The sequence below is a fragment of the Tachypleus tridentatus genome, chromosome 1, assembly GCF_004210375.1.
Source record: "Tachypleus tridentatus isolate NWPU-2018 chromosome 1, ASM421037v1, whole genome shotgun sequence".
In the NCBI taxonomy this organism is placed as follows: domain Eukaryota; kingdom Metazoa; phylum Arthropoda; class Merostomata; order Xiphosura; family Limulidae; genus Tachypleus; species Tachypleus tridentatus.
This window is the reverse complement of record NC_134825.1, coordinates 78,509,822-78,530,809: the sequence shown is the minus strand read 5'-3', so window position 1 is coordinate 78,530,809 and position 20,988 is coordinate 78,509,822. Positions and strand designations below refer to the sequence as shown.

The 20,988-nt window shown below is 33.2% G+C and overlaps 1 protein-coding gene and 1 long non-coding RNA gene across 2 annotated transcripts in view; one reads left to right on the top strand and one right to left on the bottom strand.

Moving 5' to 3' along the window:
- The window catches only part of LOC143253058 (fibroblast growth factor receptor-like 1), a 39,211-nt gene extending 18,477 nt beyond the window's left edge, over positions 1–20,734 (top strand). Inside the window, exons 3-7 of the mRNA XM_076506220.1 lie at positions 11,536–11,820; positions 13,780–13,857; positions 18,807–18,925; positions 19,060–19,291; positions 19,928–20,734. Coding sequence (XP_076362335.1) covers positions 11,536–11,820; positions 13,780–13,857; positions 18,807–18,925; positions 19,060–19,291; positions 19,928–20,445 — 1,232 coding nt within the window. The 3' untranslated portion in view covers positions 20,446–20,734. The remainder of the gene's footprint in view (positions 1–11,535; positions 11,821–13,779; positions 13,858–18,806; positions 18,926–19,059; positions 19,292–19,927) is intronic.
- Positions 641–20,036, bottom strand: LOC143253061 (uncharacterized). Its single transcript, XR_013029358.1, has 3 exons — positions 19,919–20,036; positions 6,446–6,588; positions 641–1,466 (listed from the first exon to the last, which is right to left on the bottom strand). It is a non-coding gene; the product is annotated as an uncharacterized LOC143253061 (long non-coding RNA).
- Positions 20,735–20,988: the final 254 nt, after the last annotated feature.

Genomic DNA, 20,988 nt, shown 5'->3' with positions numbered 1-20,988 from the left:
AGCTCAATTAAAAAGATTACGCATCAAAAGTCTGCTCTCACCTACTCGGTTCTGATTTTTTAACCTCACGTTAGCAACACACTTCCAATGTAGGTTTTAACGGCTGGGGAGCGTTACTACTTATTGTCCTTTCTTTGTAATAATCATTTAATGTATCCAGTTGTAACATCCGTATGCAACGATGTATTTTTAGGGTCGTTTATGTGTTTGGCAACGTGTGAGATTAATCAGTTTATGTTCTTAAATTAAGGGGAAGTAATACAATATGTAAATCAAAACAAAATAATCAATATTATCCTAGTGCAGTACTTAACTTAAAACATTATTAATGTCTCAAACAAATATAAATCTTTTTTTCATTTTTACAACTTACAACTGACTCGTCTATTTTGCTTGAAGTAACTCTAGCTGAAATATTCTAGAAAAACAGTGTAAAAGGTAAGCATGAAAAATTATTATAGACCAAGACCAACAATACCAAGTGTGTTTTAAATCATTTGTTATTAGCACACTAACATAACAAGGATTATTTTTTCATTTTGCTTTCCATTTATTACAATAAACGTCTTTACTCTTTCATGTGTGGTAATATCACACATGTATATGTTTTTATATGTTTTTTGCGCTGAATATAATATCACATACTCCTACAGTCTCCTTCTGTAAATTCATCTTTTTACTATCCGTGAAACACTTTGCTCATATTTTATAATATTTTTTTACTCACTACTAAATTCTTGTAGTTTCCAACTTTCTTTGATTACGATATAAAATAATAACTTTTGTTCATGAATATGTTATAAACGATTTAACTCTTTTTAATAAGTACTTGATAACTTAAGGTAATTTTACATTCCTGAGAAAGAGAAACTTAAATTCAATTTCTTTTAATAAGACATAAGTGGGATATTGTTTTCTCTTTACTTCAACCTATAAATTAAGAATGTAATATTCTTTAGCCGATTCGTAGATTCTTGTATTTTTTTACACCGCTTTTGTAAAGAAGAAAATTAAATACAAAGCGCTTTTATATGTTTTCCTTTTTTATTCTTTTGTATAACTAAAACTAAAAAAGTATGTACTTCATGTTACAAAAAATGCTACATAGATCTGATTTATTATTCATGTAGTGTCAGTGTTGTTGTGCGAAAACGATAAAGTTGAAATTATGTGATATTTGAAAATCCTGCGAGACGTGCAATGACATTGGATACGGTATCTTTATAGCATCATCGTTGGCTCCAATACCAGATAAATCACTTACAAGTTTCAGATAATAAGAAAGTGTCTCAGGTAACTTCTGACTTATTCGTTTTTTATAACAATAAGTGGTAACTGGATCTCTTATCATACTCTTCTTTCACGATTTTCTCTGAAACGTAATATTTCCCAAAGTGGATAAGATGCAGTTTTTAAGTTAGAAGCGAAACGTCGAATTTCCTATTCTTCCGAAATAAGTGATACACCTTAAACAGAAAAGGCACTTTTATAATAAATATCACAAACAGAATTGGTTTTACGATATATTAAGGTTACAAAGTTTATATTTCATAACAAAAATTACACGAACAAAGAAAGAAAATTAAATTAATTAGCAGGGAAATGAGTCGCCTAAATAAACTTGTAACTTTTGTTTTATCGGTATCAACACATTTTCTAAAACAGATATAAATGAATTAACATTTTTTTGTAATTCGAACCATATTCTTAAAGGCAGCTTTCACTACAAAATAAACGCTTCATTTACGAAATACTTATTAACCTTTGCTGGAAGTTTTCACTTCGGTAGTTTTGGATGAGTGTTTGGAATTAAGCACAAAACTACACTGGTTTCTAGCGTTGTAAGTCTGCAGACATAGCACTGTGCCACTGGGGAAAGAGGGGTAGCTTTGAAAGGAAAACTTTATTAGAAAGTGACCACCAATCTCATGTTGGCATTTTTTTTTTTTTTTACCATTGAAGCATTTATAAGCAGTTCTTCATTTCAAATTAACATTTTCAAAATGTGTGGTTTATTGTTCTGCCACAACACCTTCTGAATAAGAATACATTTCTGATTTGTTTATCCAAATAAAACTGTCTTTTAAACCATTTTACAACAATAAAAGTCCACCCGTGAGCTAGTTAATAAAGCTTATAACATTTTCTTCTAAATCCGTATATATTATTATACAATACAAGCTTAAAATAAAAAAACAACTTTCTTATGAGATGTATTTCACAGACTGTTCTCTTTAGAGTGTTCAGGATGTGTGTTTTTATGTCAGTCAGCACACAAACTTCTGTCTAACAGTCACAGAGAGGCACTAAGTAAGGCCTTTAACAATTACAAAATGTCTTTCTGAAAGACTTCACTTCTTTAACAAGGTTCACGTCATTTAAAGGAAACGTAATTATCTTTAATTAATAAGGTGGAAAGTAATTATGCCTTCAAAGAAAGACGATATAAACACGTGAAAAATGGCACGCTTAACGTAACACTAGATGCACGTTTCTATCCACTTACCAATAAAATCGGAAGAAGGTATGAGTTAGTAGCAAAGAAAAATACATATAATGAGGCTGTAACATCCTATCTACAGAATTATCGATAGAATCCATAAAGACCTCCATATGATTTTGAAACTATTCCACAAAATGTTGGCTCTGACATGCATTGTGTAAAGTGGTTCATAACGTAGAAATAAGATCCAACATGAATTTCATACATAAGACTAGTTTATTTTAATAATAAGTATATTTATTATAGCCCTCGTTCATTATTTTTTTAACTTTCAAGATAACACATTTAGCAATAATAATTTCATTACGATACATATGTTGCATTTTAATACATAAAAATGGACAACCGATTTTGTCAGCCTCACTTTATTAAGGAACTAATAAATATACACTATTACCACGTTACAATAATATGAAAATGTTTCAAACTTTTGATAGGTAAAAATCATAATCAATGTATTGAGCAATTGGCATCCCTCGAGGTGTTTTGAGATTAATATTTTACGGTTCATGAATACCCTATTCAGACTGGACGAAGGCAAATAATATACGGTGTAGATACATATAAAACTTAAGCATTGTAATATAACAAGAAAACTTTTCACAGATATCCTATTAAGATAGGCTACTATACGCAGCCTTTAGAAAGGTAAAATTTTCTCGAACAATGGTTTAAAAAATACAGTTTTAGCTTGTAAAACGTCCTTGCTTTTGTTCTCTTTCTTCTGATATTTTTCTAGATAGGTACTTGATTGGGTAATTTATATATTTTGTATGCATGGAAACATACTTTGATGTAGGGGATAATAATTCGAATTTATTCGTTATCGTCTGATGCGACTGGCAGAAGTTTAATGATATATCAATCAAGTTGTAATCTCACAAAAGTTGCAGTGTAATGCATGTTTTCATTATGTGAATAATAAACATATGATTTATCAAAGTGACCCGATTTTTTAAAGAATATTAGCAAACAAAAGAAAAAAAAATTAATGGAAAACATATTTTTACTTCTACAGTTAAAAATGAGCATACACATAACAATCGATCCCTACAAAATTATATGTTTTTGTACGGCTTCAGTCAAAGCATAACAAGCAGACGTAAATTCATACATTTCGTCTTCTCTGTGTAACCAATAACATGCAAGAAACTTCGATGTTTACCACGGATAACGGCCCGGCATGGCCAAGCGTGTTAAGGCGTGCGACTCGTAATCTGAGAGTCGCGGGTTCGCATCCCCGTCGCGCCAAACATGCTCGCCCTTTCAGCCGTGAGGGCGTTATAATGTGACGGTCAATCCTACTATTCGTTGGTAAAAGAATAGCCCAAGAGTTGGCGGTGGGTGGTGATGACTAGCTGCTTTCCCTCTAGTCTTACACTGCTAAATTAAGGACGGCTAGCACAGATAGCCCTCGAGTAGCTTTGTGCGAAATTCAAAACAAACAAACTATACCATGGATAATAAACTGAGTATCCGTGACCTATGAATTATTATTATCCTTTTGACAGAACCTTGACTCAAAATGACAATTTTGAATTGTGTATGAATTTTGTCATACACAATTGAAAAAAATATTATTATCAGGTTATCTTTCACATTTACATTTTAGTCGGTATGTAATTTCAGCTTTCATAAATTAGGAAAAGTACTTAGACATATTGGAAGCTAAATTTTATTTGTGTGTGAAATAAAAGCTTCAGTTTCGTAGCCGCTAGGCTATCAGTATATTTTATATATCCGAGTGATATCCCTCTGGTGGGTACATATTTATAAAATATTCATTATATAAATAGTTTTCGAATCTTTCTGAAATACACTGCTGGCCAAAATCATAAGGGCAATAAATATGAAAAAAAAAAAATGCATTTTGCGTTGTTAGACTTAACCACTTCTTTGAGTAGAGCTTCGAAAGATGAAAATAAGTTTGTTTTTGAATTTCGCACAAATCTACACGAGAACCATCTATACTAGCTATCCCTAATTTAGCAGTGTAAGATTAGAGGGAAGGCAGTCAGTCATCACCACCCACCGCCAACTCTTGGGCTACTCTTTTACCAACGAATAGTGGGATTGACCGTCACATTATAACGCCCCCACGGCTGAAAGGGCGAGCATGTTTGGCGCGACGGAGATGCGAACCCGCGACCCTCAGATTACGAGTCCCACGATTTAACACGCTTGGCCATGCCAGGCTTTGCTGTATAATACGAGGAAGGACTTTGTGTTTTGTAACTAGATATAATTAAGACCCTTAGCGTTTTTTAGCATATACACAAACACATACAAATGTAGGACTTAGATCTTCGTTATTGAATTATAATACTTATTAAGCTCCAAAGAACAATACATGAATAGCAATGACAATGAGTTCATACTGCATGTATCACACACTGAAGTTGACACAGTTGACAGGCTTCATCTAGGAATGTAAGTACCAGAGAAATTACATTTCCAAAAAGATTAAAAGTGTGTGTTTATGTGTTTTCTTATAGTAAAGTCACATTGAGCTATCTGCTGAGCCCACCAAGGTGAATTGAACCCCTGATTTTAGCGTTGTAAATCAGCAGACTTACCACTTTACTGACGATGGAAGATTAAAAGAGCCTCACGTTAAACACAGTGTTTCTCTTTTACAGTGAGAACTGTAAAACTAAAAATCCAAAGAGAGCCAATAAATTATTTCGTTTTCGCTTTTACAAAATACAATATCTCGCTTGGCATCTGAACCTTCCTGAGAATTCCCCCTGCAGGCCCGGCATGGCCAGGTGGTTAAGGTGTTCGACTCGTAATCTGAGGGTCGCAGGTTCAAATCCACGTCACACCAAACATGCTCACCCTTTCAGTCGTGAGGGCGTTATAATGTGACGTTCAATCCCATTATCCGCTGGTAAAAGAGTAGCCCAAGAGCTGGCGGTGGGTAGTGATAACTAATTGCCTTCCCTCTAGCCTTTCACTGCTAAATTAGGGACGGCTAGTGCAGATAGCCCTCGTGTAGCTTTGCGCGAAATTCAAAAACAGACAAACAAACCCCCACAAAAAAAACAAAAAATAAATATCAAATTGAGTTGCTTGCCTATTTTTAGAAGCCGACACTATTTACCTTAACCAGATAATCGTTTACTATATTGCATGTACAGTTAATATGAAAACACCTTTGTAAAAACATTCCATATATTATTAAGGACAATGAAATACAGTCATAAAGAATTCATTGTTTGAAGCAGTATTGAAATTTTAAACAAAAAGACACAGTTGTATTCGTTTTTCAAAGAATAAGCTAAATAACATCATAAAGAGTTGTAGACGTATTTTCTTCCTATAATCTTAGAAGTGTTTTACAAAAAAGTTGCATTTTCATGTGTCCTCTTTTGTTTGTTTTGAATTTCGTACAAAGCTACTCGAGGGCTATCTGTGCTAGCCGTCCCTAATTTAGCAGTGTAAGACTAGAGGGAAGGCAGCTAGTCATCATCACCTACCGCCAACTCTTGGGCTACTTTATTACCAACGAATAGTGGGATTGACTATCACATTATAACGCCCCCACGGCTGAAAGAGCAAGCATGTTTGGTGCGATTGGGAAACGCTCTATTTTTAAAACTTTACTTTTGAACAGCTAAAGGTGGTTCAAGTTTGTTTGTTTCTGCAGTTCATTTAGTTCTTTATATTTCGAGTTTAACATGGCTTTTAGTAGTTTTATTTTCTGTAAATTATAGATAATGTTTGTACACTGGTTAAAATTCTTCGATAGTTTTATCTTCACAAAATTAGGAATTATTTTTTTCCTTTCTGTACTGTTGGATGAAATAAATGTCATTTCTATTGATCATTCTTTGGTTTAAGTTTCTTAGTTTCGTTAGGATCGCACGAGCGAATACGGTTAACAATGATAATGGAGTTTATACAGATAACACAGTACACAAAGAAACACAAAAGACTTACACTTATCGTATAATCGCCGTAGCGAAGTAATTTTTGATGACGAGAGACCCACTTGAAATAAAAATGTATCTCAGAACGGCTGGTATGGGCATTAACGTTTCTAATGCTAAGCAGAGAACAACGTTTCGACCTTCCTGGGTCATCTGCAGGTAAACAAAATGGTTCAAGTTTATAATATATAATGACGAAAGATACCAAAAATATTTGTAGGTAACTAGACCATATTTTGTATTTGGAGTATAGGTTAAAAGTATTTAAAATAAGTTCTATCTGCGAATAGCAATGATATCAAAAGCGTTCTACGATTGTATTGTTAATGGTAAACATTGAGGATATATATTTGGCCCAGCATGGACAGATGGTTAAGATACTCGACTCGTAATCCGGGTTCGAGTCACCGTCATACTGAAACCGTAAGGAGAAAGTGTAAGACAGTTACAGCAACAACCTAATTTACTTTTATTAATTTAATGACTTTTATTTTCAACAAGATGGGGCCCTCCACATTATTCCAAAGGAGTTCGTGAGTATCTTGATGAAACATTTCCATTGAAATGGATTGGTCAAAGAGGTCCAATCGATTGGCCGGCACGTTCACCGGACTTGACCCCTATGGATTTTTTCTTTTGGGGAGTACTCAAGGAAAAAGTTTATAGTCAAAAACCAAGAAGTGTCGGTGATTTAAAAAATTACATAAGAGATGCATTTCAAGAAATTAATGCCCAGAGTGACTTGTGCAAAAATGGTTGTCGAAGCGTAAGAGGTAGATTTCAAAGCTGTGTAAATTAAGAAGGAAAACAATTTGAGCATTTGCGTTAATAAATAACATTTTATTTTCATTAATATAATTGTCTTATTACATATAGTTGTACGTATACGTGATCTCTAAATAAATGTTTTTTTACTGTCCACCTACTTTTGGCTCACCCTGTATATATGGTTTGTGGCAGAATAGAGAAGTTATTGATACTGTAGTATTTTCTAATAGTAATAATTATTATTACACTATGTAACAATATTTTTATTTTCTCGTTTTCCTGAGCAGAAAGTGTTATTTCCCAAATGCTTATACCTAAAGTAAATAGAAAAGACCTATCTTGTTCTTTTCTAGCTTTGCTTTTGTTACCTGGGTAATGAAGTTTTTAAATTTACCCATTTTCCAGAACATTCCAGGTACATTCAGTGCCGCGTAGTTGATAGAGAATTTTCTTAAACTTACAATAATTTTCTAGAATGTTGTAAAAGTTGTGAGAATTTTTAAGAACCTTCCAGAATTTTCTAGAGGTTTCTATAGTAATATATATACATAGGCTCACCACTCACCACTTCAGTTTATTTCTAGCTGTCTAGGTGAACACATAGACCGATCTGATTTTCTAGAATGTTGTAAAAGTTGTGAGCATTTTTAAGAACCTTCCAGAATTTTCTAGAGGTTTCTATAGTAATATATATACATAGGCTCACCACTCACCACTTCAGTTTATTTCCAGCTGTCTAAGTGAACACATAGACCGATCTGATTTTATCAGAGGTGGCATCAAGAAGCTGCAAGCATTCTCCAGATGCATTCTGCTATGTATGTGGCCAATTTATTAACACAAGAGCGAAAAAATACTCTGTGACAGCATCTGCTAAAATCTGTGAAGCCTACAAGGCATATTTCGGCATGCCTGTCGGGAATCAAGACAAACCCTGAGCACCTCATTTTACATGCGAGCACTGCAAAAAATCTCTAGAAGGTAAGACGGACAATTTTTGCTCGCTTAAATAGTAAAATTTTATATTATACAAATTTTATTCCTTTTAAAATTTAAATACTTTTTTAAATTTATTTTTGAATTTCCAAGAGTGTAGGCTGGGAGATTATCGGAGACTTCAAAATGGTGGCATTCCTGATGGTCTCCAAGGAGGTTTTACCAAGTTTCCATGTTATATTTGCCTTTGGGGAAACAGGGACACAGCAGCGCACTACAACAGGAAGCACTGGTCACAACGGACTAAGTTCTCTGTAGGGAGGCACAATGTCAAGTGTGAGCCAGTAGTGGACCTCAAGAAGGTGTTGTTTCCAACATTGCACATAAAATTAGGTCTCATGAAAAAATATGCCAAAGCTCTTGATAAGGAGTCTGCAGCCTTCAAGTACCTTCGAGACTGCTTCCCTAAGCTGTCTGAGGCAAAAGTCAAAGCTGGTGTCTTTGTTGGACCACAAATAAAGAAGATCTTGGAGTGCACAGAATTCCCCAACAAGCTGAGTAGGAAGAAAAAAAAGCTTGGGGCAGCTTTGTCGCAGTGGTTCGGGGCTTCTTGAGCAATCAAAAGGCCGAATATTATGTGGAACTGGTTGAGGCTCTGGTGAAGAAATACGGTAAAATGAGCTGCAGGATGTCCCTGAAAGTCCATATCTTTGACTCTCATCTAGATAAATTCAAGGAGAACATGGGAGCATACTCAGAGTAGCAAGACGAGCGCTTCCACGAAAATATACTGGACTTTGAACGCCGCTACCAAGGAGCGTATAACGAAAGCATGATGGAATACTATATCTGGAGGCTGATACGTGAGAGTGATTTACATTACAGTCGCAAATCTCGAAAAACTTCTCACTTTAAACAGTTTTATTCATTTTTATATAACTTTAGTAAAAATACATGTAAATCTTGATTCATATGTTGTTTTATTCAGACCTTATGTAAATGAAAATGTGCAAATTTGTCCGTTTTTACATAGAAAATAGGTTAATTTCTAAATTTCATTATCCAAGTCACAAAAGCAAAGTTTGAAGGGAATAATGGCCATTTTCTGTACTTTTACAACATAAGCAATCAAGAAATAACACATACTATTCAGGAACAAAATTTATGTTACATAGTGATTTTATTCTAAGTTGTGAATACATTTTTTAATATCAGATTTATACAAAAGACACTTAGTTTGTAGTACACGTGTACTTATAAGTTTTATTATATAAGAGTAAAGTACATGTATTTCACAATAAAGCCCTGTTTCTTATCTCAGAATGCTTTATGGGCTCTGTTAATGTGCAATGATGATTTTAAAATGAATAATCCAGAAGCCATGCTTCAAATATATGGAAACTCTCAAGCCTGGATTACATTTAGTTGTACGAATACTTCCGTTAGATACGCTTCTTAAAGGTTCGAGTAGATACCTGTCGCTAATGTTCAGTTTTTGTTGTCAAGTGTAATACTACAATGAACTTATCCTAAAATATGTAAATTTAAAGCTAAGTGTTATAGCGAATTCTAAGAATTTGAGAAAAGTTGAAGAAACGCAGCATTTCCCGCGTATTTTCAAGAAATAACAGCAAACTATGAGATAGAACAAATAATTTATTCTCTGTAAAACCTTACTTTTGCAGGAATTCCTTTCAACAAGAGATAGGCATCTTACAACAGTCTATTAATAAAACTATTACTAATATATATAGGGTTGCGGGTTCGCGTCCCCGTCGCGCCAAACATGCTCGCCCTCCCAGCCGTGGGGGCGTTATAATGTAACGGTCAATCCCACTATTCGTTGGTAAAAGAGTAGCCCAAGAGTTGACGGTGGGTGGTGATGACTAGCAGCTGCCTTCCCTCTAGTCTTACACTGCTAAATTAGGGACGGCTAGCGCAGATAGCCCTCGAGTAGCTTTGCGCAAAATTAAAAAAAACAAACAAAACAAACTTGTTCGCTCCTCTACGTAAAAAATTTTCTCAACCCAAACGAGCCCTTTTTACATATATATTTTCTCTACAAATGGGTTTTCTCGACATCACTATAACTAATATATATCTTTATTACCATCACAATTATGCTATCGTCGCCGGGTTTTGTTTACACAAATCCTATATATGTTAATATTTAAGTATCTATTCAATCGCAAATTATAATAAGACTATAGTATCTAAATCTGCTCTAAGTTGTTTTTCTCTGTTTTAAATGTATGAACCAGTGTATCTAATTCCGCAACATAGAAAAACGTGTAGATTTAAATACATTTCACCACATTAAGTATATTTTTAACGCACGATAAGCGTGCAACGTACATAAACACCTTTAATGTAATCACATTTTAAGTTATGCCACATAAAGTATCCGGGACATAACTAAATGAGCGCCTAATTCATTGAAACAGGAAATCACAAAATGAAAGCGTTGGCTGATAAGGAGCACACGTATAAATATACATACTACACGTTTGAAATCCAGAACTTCGCCTAAAGTATCTTCAATAAATCCTGCATTTAACGTTCAGTTTTTGCATAACTTATAGTTGTCACAAATGTGATCAGTGTTTTTAGATCATTTTAATTCAGCATTACAAACCACATTAACTAACATGAGCAGAACAGTTTACACATGTAAAAATATGATTATGACATATGCTCTTTATATTAGTAATCTAGCCTGAAATGTATAATGTTTTACAGAAAATAATTTCTATTTGATAAATTGTCCAAAATTCATTTTGTTCGCATCACACGCTGATAAGAAGTTTCTGCTTAACGAATGTTTTCTTTTAGAAGACTTGAGTCAAATTAGCATAAAAACAGCACTTATAGTTTTGCTAGAGCTTCGTTATGTGATACAGTAATTTGAAAGTTATTTATCTACTTTGAACAATGTTATAGAAAGACCTTTAATTGCCAAGTATTTTATTTTCAATTTTATATCAAACTTTATAAACTATCAAAGGAACATATTTGTGGAATCTGATGGTATGATACAGAAATATTTGAGTCGTCGAAGTAATTTGATCTCAAGGGCTAAATGAACCAATCAGAACAAAAAATTTGAGGTCTGAGTTCAAACAGTTCTAAGTTATTGACGTAAAGCTAAAATTTTCTTTGTTTTTAATAGACACGCAGTGAGTAAAAGATAAAAGAAAAAAGAGATGCTAGGAGAAACGTCATTTAACACTAACTATAAATAAACAGACACTAACTACGAGCTACTAGTACATATGTATATAATATATTGTGTGTATTTGGAAAAATAGTATTGTGCTATTTTAATCATCTATCTAATATTTTCAGAATACTTCTAAGGAGTGTCTTATAAATGCAAATACATATATATATATCCAGGTCCTCCCACCTTGCTGAGTGACTCTAATCCTAAGAAACTTCGAGTGAAATCCGGATCCAAGGCCCACCTCCACTGTTTTGTGAATGATGTAAAAGACTTTCTGTTCTTCGAATGGTCTAAAGATAAACACCCTATAGATGTTATAGAAAAAGGCCGTTTCAGGTTGTCCAGAAGTGGTACTCTAAAAATTAAGTACACCATCCCGCAGGACACTGGACACTACCTCTGTAAAGCTGTTAACGGGTTCGGCAGCGTGGAGACTTCTATATTTCTTTCCGTATATGGTAAGAACTAAGCAAATTGATGCTTAAACCTAACATTTGAAGCGCTGTAGATGTCGTTTTTAAAAATTTTGTATATAATTATTTATCAAAGCAAACCACGAATATTGTTAAAACAAGCGTTGTCATTTGTACTTTTTGATTCTCTATGAACTCTCTTATCTTCAATATAACTTCATTTCTAAACTGGGCATTTCTGGTTTACGTTTCAGTCAATAATTTACGTAAATGTATACTGTATTATCAACCGATTACTGTCAGATTAGGAGTTTAGGACTTCGTAATTAAAACTAGAATGGAATCTTATGTGGCCATTGAACTAAGCGACCAAATCAGGAGTTCTAAGGTTTATAAATGGAAATATGTAAATTAAAGCTTTGGTTAGAAGAACGAGAACCAGTTAAAAACCCCTGTTGTCTACATAATTACTCTTACTGATAATTGAATGAACTGTAGCTGAAAGAGCGAAATGTGTTCAACGATATGTTTCAAGCCTTTTAACTTTCTAATCTGCATTCCTGCACATTAAACGCGAGGCCACCCTAGTCTCCAGTGATATTAAAGCTTGACAAAAACGTAAACTTCTAAAACTCATGTTCAAATGAATGAACGAAAACTGTTTTACTTTTATGGAATTTCATCTTTACTAGGAAAGACGTGATGTTATCAAACCAAAAATAGTAAAACAATTACAAAGGCATAATTATTAAAAACAAGTTTTGAAAGAAAGCTTCTTTGGAGGGAAAAGGGCATATTTTATTAAATTTATTTGCCTGTGGGACAGCAGTAAGTATACGGTCTTAAAACACTAAAATTCGGGGTTCGATTCCTCGCAACGGACACAGAAGTCATGTGATTTTGCTCAGAAAACAACCAAACAGTTTTTTTATACATTTTCAAAAAATTAACATTTTATATGTAGTATACAGTTACAGTTTATTTTTTCATATCTGCAGGGTTTAGATTCAATAGGTTATTATGGTGTACATTAACGTATGTAAGACAGAACTTTCAGATATGTGTTACAAGTTACTATTTTACCTCTGTGTTTAAAAGGTCTATTTTTGGCTCACCAGCTCTTCGTTCTACATCACACACGTCCGGTTTTCCTGTACACATCTTTCTTTATCACATTTCTCCTTGATGATCCTTTATCGGAAACTCTTTTTAGTGAGTTCTTACAATTTTCCTTACTAACGAGATGTCGTTAGAGACTACATTTTTTTTTTCACGTTCATCACAAGCCTGTGTTTCGTAATATAACATCAGGCTTCTGAAAATTACCTTGACGATTAATCATCAGACGAGTTTTATTAACTATAATCTCATTTACTATGTGAAACTTCCTTATATATAGGGTTCCATAATACTATGAAAACTACATAGTAAAACATAACCTGTAAGCATGTCAAATATTATGGTTTCAGATTTTCCACACTTTGCGGTATTTTTGTAACTGAATGTGTGTTGTTTACTAAAGTATAGACATGTTTTTCTAACACAGTGTTTTAAAGTATGTAGTTATGTTTTATTTCTAATAGAAAATGTTTTGGTATGAAAGAAGGTTTCAGATCATAAACGTCAAATTAAAACTGTAATTGAGAAGGAGTAGAATTCCGTAAATTACCATAATGTGAAAACATATTTCCTAATTATCAGATTATTAGACTAGAAAGTTATGATTAATCAGAAAATGACAAAAAAGGATCTTTTTCAAACTTTGATAGTTCAAGCTTTATTTTTAAGTGAAAGATGTTACTATAAATACTGCATAACTTCTACACTTTCAGACACATATACTCACCAGATGGCAAAATAAAATCGATGTGTTCGACAACAACAATAGTACAGTATTACAAACATGCTTTTTCTAGTCTAAACACCATGATCTCTATTTGACATTAAGCGTCCAACGTATATAAACATTCTGTCTATGAATTAATCATTGTTTGGAATTTACAGAGGCAGACGAGGGAAAGAAAAAAAATACTGTGCTCAAACGAACCAACCAAAACTTGAAACTTGAAGGTTCAACTTTGAGTGAGTATAAGTAGGATTAGAAGAACTATATTTCTTTTAGTTACTTGAGATGTTCTATTCCGTCATGTTAGATAAGTAACGACTATAACCCTTTTTATGTAATTTTGGAAAAAATGTAGAACTTTTCAATCTTCAAAGTCTGCTAAGACAGGGTAATTGTCGCCATACACTTTTAGAAACAGAACAACAAGGGAAACAGAGGAGCGCAAGATAAAACAACTGCAGTAACTCATATGCTGACAGTATGTTTTCAGCAAATACTTCGAACATATTTTATTAGAATGAGATAGTAATCGAAAGTCTGCTTGCCACTGGATAACCTATGATCGCCGTGTCAGTATTTTAAAAACTCTAGAAAGAGTAAACCAAAATACCAAGATTTAGCGTGAGTACTCCTTGGCAAGCAGCAAAGTAAAGTCCCTCTGACACAAATATAAAATGTAGTACGGATGCACATAACCTATAGGCAGCTTTAGGTGCAGAAAGGTGTCCTCTACAATAACAGCAAACCACAAGGCCATGATTCGTTGGCTGTGCTGCAGCTTGTAGTCACCAGAGTTTTAAGACAGAAACATTTTACATTTTGCACACTTGAAAGCCTAAGTGCACTAATGTAATACATTGTTATGTTAAAATCAGTGGCTCTTCTGATCATATCTGAGTTGAGATGTTTAGTGCTTGTGTGAATATTCTATGGTATGTGCCACCCAAAGACAGAACTGGCTGAGGCAGGGTAAACTCTAAGAAATTATGTGCTAGTCCACTCCAAGAGTCATTACCATTGACTACTTCAAAACGGTCTGAAACACTGAAAGATATCCACGTGGTTGGGAGAACCAGTTTCAACATCCAATGTTTTCTGAGCTACAAAACGTGTTAGGTGTAATAAAGACATGTACTTATCAACACAGTCAGATGAATTAGAAGAATGAGTGACCTAAACTACCAAACATATGCTTGCCAAGTTTATTAACACTGGACAAAGTGAATAATATAAGCACTTGCATATAGAGAAAATGAATAGAGGTCTATAGTCCGTTCACCAAATAATGCTTATGTTTCGGCGAGAAATACTATTCTTTGTTGGTATGATATATGTCCCTCCTCAAAAACATACATACCAAAATGTCAATAGGAATATGTGGAGTAATAGTCTATAATAGTCTGTGTGCATATGTTTGCTTGGCAACAACTATGAAAAATCACTGGAATAAAGAAAAATTGGGTATGACAAAATGGGAAAAAATGAACAAACCATCGTGGATATTGTATAGAAGCAGTTGGATTTAGCTGGACCAATCTATGATTCATACTCCAGCAGATTCGTCCATCAATATACGAGTTACAATAGGTGCAAGATCTTCAAAAGTATGTGTATAATGCAAGAGCCTGTATCCATACATTACAGGCAAGCCTCTTGTACACTTGCATGATGAAGAGTCTGAGTTTGAGGATGCAGAGTCAGAGGAGAATAAGGACGATACCTTAACTCAAGTTATACCATCTTATTTGCTGAAGAAGAAAGATCTTAAAATACTCATCTGATTATCCACGATGAGCCAGAGGAAGAAATGATAGAGTTAAGAGAAAAAGATGGATCTAATATTTGTTTGAACTGTCATTGCTAACTCACCAATAAATATCAATAGGAATGATCAATCACCACCAGCGAGGATACTTGCTGAATAACATAACCAGTAACTAAAAGTAAAAAATGTTCCTTACTTTCGAATAGTACAGTAAGATATGATGTATGCATTACATTATTTAACCACCACTACCTGATTTTAATCAGCAGCTAGATTTAAATAAGTATAATACCTTCTAGTACCTGAACAGTTTGCACAACTAAATAGTGGTAGCTAGAAGTTCAAAATTCCAGTTGAAAAGGCTTTGTAATTCTTACTTTCAGAGACAACAGGTGATAGTTCATGGTTTTATGTAAGCATTATATTTTTGATTGCCATTTCACTTACTGTCTAAACTAGGATGGTCATGTGACTGAAAAATTATATAACAAAGACTTTTGCTTTCCAAGTCAACAAGTTAATTTTCTGACGCAAAATATCCTCCATTCATTGGAGAGAATAACTGTTTTAATCTAGCTGAGGGTGGGAACTCTGCAGAGCTGATCCTCGCTAGCTTTTTTCCCAATATACCTGGAATAAATGCTAATTTTGTATGCTCTGAGGGTGCTGCATTTCCTCTGAGTTTTAACTGAAAAGATTTAGTTCAGCTGAATTTTCCAAGTTATTATTTATTTTGTATTGCCTAAAATTTAAAAAAAAAAAACGAATTAAGTCTCATTGCTTTTATATGGCATATCCCTACTGAGATAGTTTCAGAAAACAACCTAAGAAGGTTGCTGAATTATTGTACCTAAGAGCTATGTGCATTATTTATAAGCTACTAGAACACGTGACAATATGCAATGGTGTATGTAAAGCAGCCCTCTCATCTGAACTTCATAAAGCCTTGCATTTGCATTCAAACTTTACTCAATAAAGTTAAAATTGTGATGCTTCAGGCTATATGTTCTTCAATTAGCCAATGGTTATTCATTCATCTTACTAAATATATTCTCAGTGATAGGTCACAAGTATGATAGAAGACTAATGTGAAGAGACGCCAGTTTAGCTAAATACATTGGCCAAAGCAGCCCAGCTAATAGCCAACCAACACCCAACCAAAGAAGTAAAAGTCTCATGTGAAACACGTGGTTTATCAAAATCAAAAGTTTTTTGGCAATTGTGTACTCAGAAATTTATTCATCAAGAATTTAGATAACCACTTTCTGATATAAGCTATGAAATATGTATTATAATTTACTCTTTTTTATTTAATTTTCACTAAATACACACACACACACAAATGAATATTTTAAGAAACGGTTCTGTCTTATATATATGCATCATTATTATGACTGTGCTTTGCTTCTTTCTGTTCGAGTGAAATTATCTTCCTTTAACGTGCTTGAGTTATGTTGATTATATTAAACAGTTTGAGTTATATTAATGATTTATAATAAAAAGTTATTGGTGTATTTTAATGGACTACCTTTTGATTTATGTAAGAAGCTTTATTTTGCATGTTTCATCATTAGATAGTTTTAATTTATTGTTCTGTGTATTGTGTTATACTAACCCCTCTGAAATGGGGTAAGTGATCATTATTGAAGAATTATTTCTTGGTTTGTAATTTTCTGTGTTAAATGATATTTCGCTCATGTGTATTGTATGTGCTCGCATTCTTTGTTAAAGATTATTTTCTTTTTGTATTATGCAATTCAATACTAAACAGCGGTTTTTGTTATTGCTTAAGAGTCTTTCATAGTATTTTTCTATTAATTGTCAAAATGTATTTTAATGTATTAGCATTGTTAATTTGTTAAAACATGTTTATTGTTCTTATTAGTAATCTCTTATTTCAATACATATTATATTATACTCATTGATAAAAGGTTTTATGTGTATTTATTTCATTTTATCAATGTATTAGTCTGATTATAAGACGTTTTTGAATATAATACCACCTCCAGAAACCATTAGGAAAAAAATTGAGTGTCATAACGCACTTTTTAGGTCCGCAAAATCAATATTATAACTTAATAGCCTGCAGGAGGATTAGTTGTAAGAATTATTGATGATTTTGAGCAAACAGTTTGCTCGCATGCATAAATGAACGATATCTGGACATTCATAGGAGCCGACAGAGATGGGTCATGTGGTCAGCAGCGATTATAAGGCAACTATGAATTTTACAGCATAATTATTAATTAATAAAGATCGCCTTTTTTGGACTAATATGGTAAATGCTGAAAATTTCGCTTTTGTATTAATCGATTAACTTACTAAGTGTTTTCTAGGATATTTTTCTGTTTTATATTACATATTAAATGATTAATAAAATATTTTGTACATTAATGAAATCTTTGTTTGAGGATTGTGCCACTCATGTTACACGTAATTTTTCATGGAAACAAAAGAAAGTTAGCATGCTTCTTGACCGTATCGCAATGTAAAGTTAATTGATTTTAAATTTGATTGTTGGCTTGGGGTCAAAACTGAAGCAGAGGTGAGAGTGAAAACTATGGTATACAGACATACCATGCATTTTCTACCTTCTTATTTTGATATATCAATTCTCAAAATCTTTCACTTTGTTTTAATCTGCATTTTTTAACATAACACATGGTTCACGAAACAGTTCTTTCAGTTTAGTCACCTTAGTTTTTCACTGTTGTTCTCTGAAGATAATACCCTCTCCATCCACTTGAATATTGCTATAACAGTGCATGTTGTGCAATGAGATAAATGACAGCATTGTTTTTCACTGATTATCTAGACGATATGTAAATATTATGGCATTCAATATACTGAATGAGATCAACCAGTTACAAGGTTAATGCTAGTCGTTATAGGTAAATTAACATTTCTCATTAACTACGAACATAAGATTTACAGAGTTATACAAGATTTATGACGTGATCCAGTTTGTAGGAAGAAATTTCAAAGAAAGTAAAACCTTCTGATTGACTGACTTAGAAGGTGTCTGTCCTGCGTTTTACATAAATAAGCACACTGTTTCTTTGATTACTCTGTAATGATCCGAGTTGAACTTCCTGTTATAAAGCATATCTCTTTTTGGAAATAACCTAAAAATACCACACTTGTAAAAATTACATTTTTGGGAAATTTTCATCATTCAGCTGCTAATCAACTGCCATTTAAAATAAACATTATATCAATAAGTGTATTTCATAATTGTTTATACAGTATAATTAAAATATTTACAATTAGTTAAAACATTCTTGGTTAATTTTCTATATAGGCTAAAAATATTTAGTCTTATTTAAATTCAAGTTTATTTTTGCATATCAAACATAAAGTGTCTAGAAAATTAAAGTTTACTAATTATGCAAGACTGCTTGATTTTTATGCATATTTCAGGTCCCAAAATAAAAAAGATAGAAATGCCAAAAACATATCCAATAAATACAACAGTCGAACATGGAAAAACAGCTATATTTCAATGTCGAGTACGGAGTTCAACGACCCCACACATTCAGGTTTGTTTATCGAAATTATTAACTTTACATTTAAACTGCAGTAAAAGTTAAAGTTATTTCATAAGACGATGGTTATAGTATGGTTATGTTCGAAATGCTAAATTATCTTGATTTACTAACTTTTTGTTTTCAAGTGGCTTAAAAAAGTAGCTCAGTCGGACGCTAAAATCGGCAACGTTGTCAAAGTAGACGGAAGCAGTTTCCGGATTCTCAACTCATCAGAAGTTTTCCATAAGCCGAATGGACTATTTCTACACAAACTACAGATTTCCGAAGCTCAAGAATCAGATGCAGGACAGTATGTTTGTTTAGGGACCAATACCCTTGGTTACAGCTACAGATCCGCTTTCCTTAATGTCATTCCAAGTGAGTAGGGCTAACTTAATTGTTTTTTTTCTTTAACTAGATAAAGTAATTACCTAGTTAAATAACTCACTTAACACATATTCATTATAAATAATCAGGAAATAAGTATTAATCAACAGAAGAAGGTTTGTACTATATTAAAGATACATTGCTTAGTAAATGTACAAAATTAATCAATTAAGATTCACCAACCAAAGCTATACATTCAAAGACTTTAACTAGTGTTCACATGGAATACATTAACTGTCTTGTAGCCAATTTTTACCAACGAATAGCGGGTTTGACCATCACTTATATCACTTCCATGGCAGAAAGAACGTGCATGTTTGGTGTGACGGGGAATCAAACCCACGACTCTCAAATACCATAACCATCTAGCCATGCCAGGTGTATAAGCCTTGAGCTGTTATATATAAATTATATAATAATGAACGTGAAGAATTAATGAAAATGCCCTTGACAGTGAAAGGCAGCAAATGAGTCAATTTCTGTCATGTACATATTTCATTCAGATGTATTTTATTTTATCTCTTATTAAACAAAATCCAACTTTCATGAGTTGAAATGAATTATTATAAATTATCTTAAAGTTTGAGATTAAATGATAATATTGTCTTTTTTACTTACTGTTACTAGAATTAAAAATGTACGACATCAGAAACGCAGAACAAAACGGAAAATGGAGTGAAAGATCTAACGTCTTGCTAATTTCATTGCCGATTTCTACAGGATTGGTGATTATTGCTTTCTTAGCTATACTGATGATTTGTCGTCGACGTAAACAAACAATAATACCCAAATTCAAGAAAGGAAAAGGGAAATCTAAGGGTATTTTAAAAGAAAATCAACAAGAGCTCTCTGACAAAGAAAACGAGGTGTTTTGTCACTTGAAGAACAGTTCTGGTACACTCACGGCTTCTTATCAGATGGCATCAGGAGATCACAATAAAAAGTGTCAGGAAGTGGCAGTGACTACATTTACTAACGGAGCATCAACTATGTTACTAAAATCAGATTTTATAATCTCTCAAGACACGATTCCAGCTGAGACTGTGATTCGTGGTGAATCGGTGATAACCAGGCTATACAGTAGCCCACCGACACCTCTACCATTAGATGAAGAGGCTTTATACATTCCAGTTGACACAGTTTGATCAGGTACAACGCCCTCTAACGAGTAAGAAAGCACTCAGAATAATGAAGTTTGGAAAATGAATAACTAAATACAATATGATCATCGTTCTTTTCGTGTTTTTTTTTCACAGTGGCTTTCGACGTGATTTCCATTTTTTTTACGGCGTATCTGTTTTGTAAATGATAACCAGATTACTAAACAAAACACTAGCAAGCTTACTTTCTTCACAGGAGATTATGTTATCATTATTTGCAAACACCAATGTATATTTATGAAGTTTCTGCTTTTTCTCTAAACTTATATGTAAGTAAATAAGTATTTGGAGTAAAACCTATCTCAAAATAATGTTACGAGTCCTCATCTTTTAGTTGGTAGTGTATATTTAATCAGAGACAAATATAATGTAAAACATTACGTAGTAACCACATATCAGCGAAACGAATGTTTTAGTTTAACAGTATATAACCTGTTTTATTTTCTACACAAAGTTATATACAAAACTATTTTTAAAACAACATTGAGGAAATAGGCAGGCATTAAACTATTTTTGTAATCCTCACGT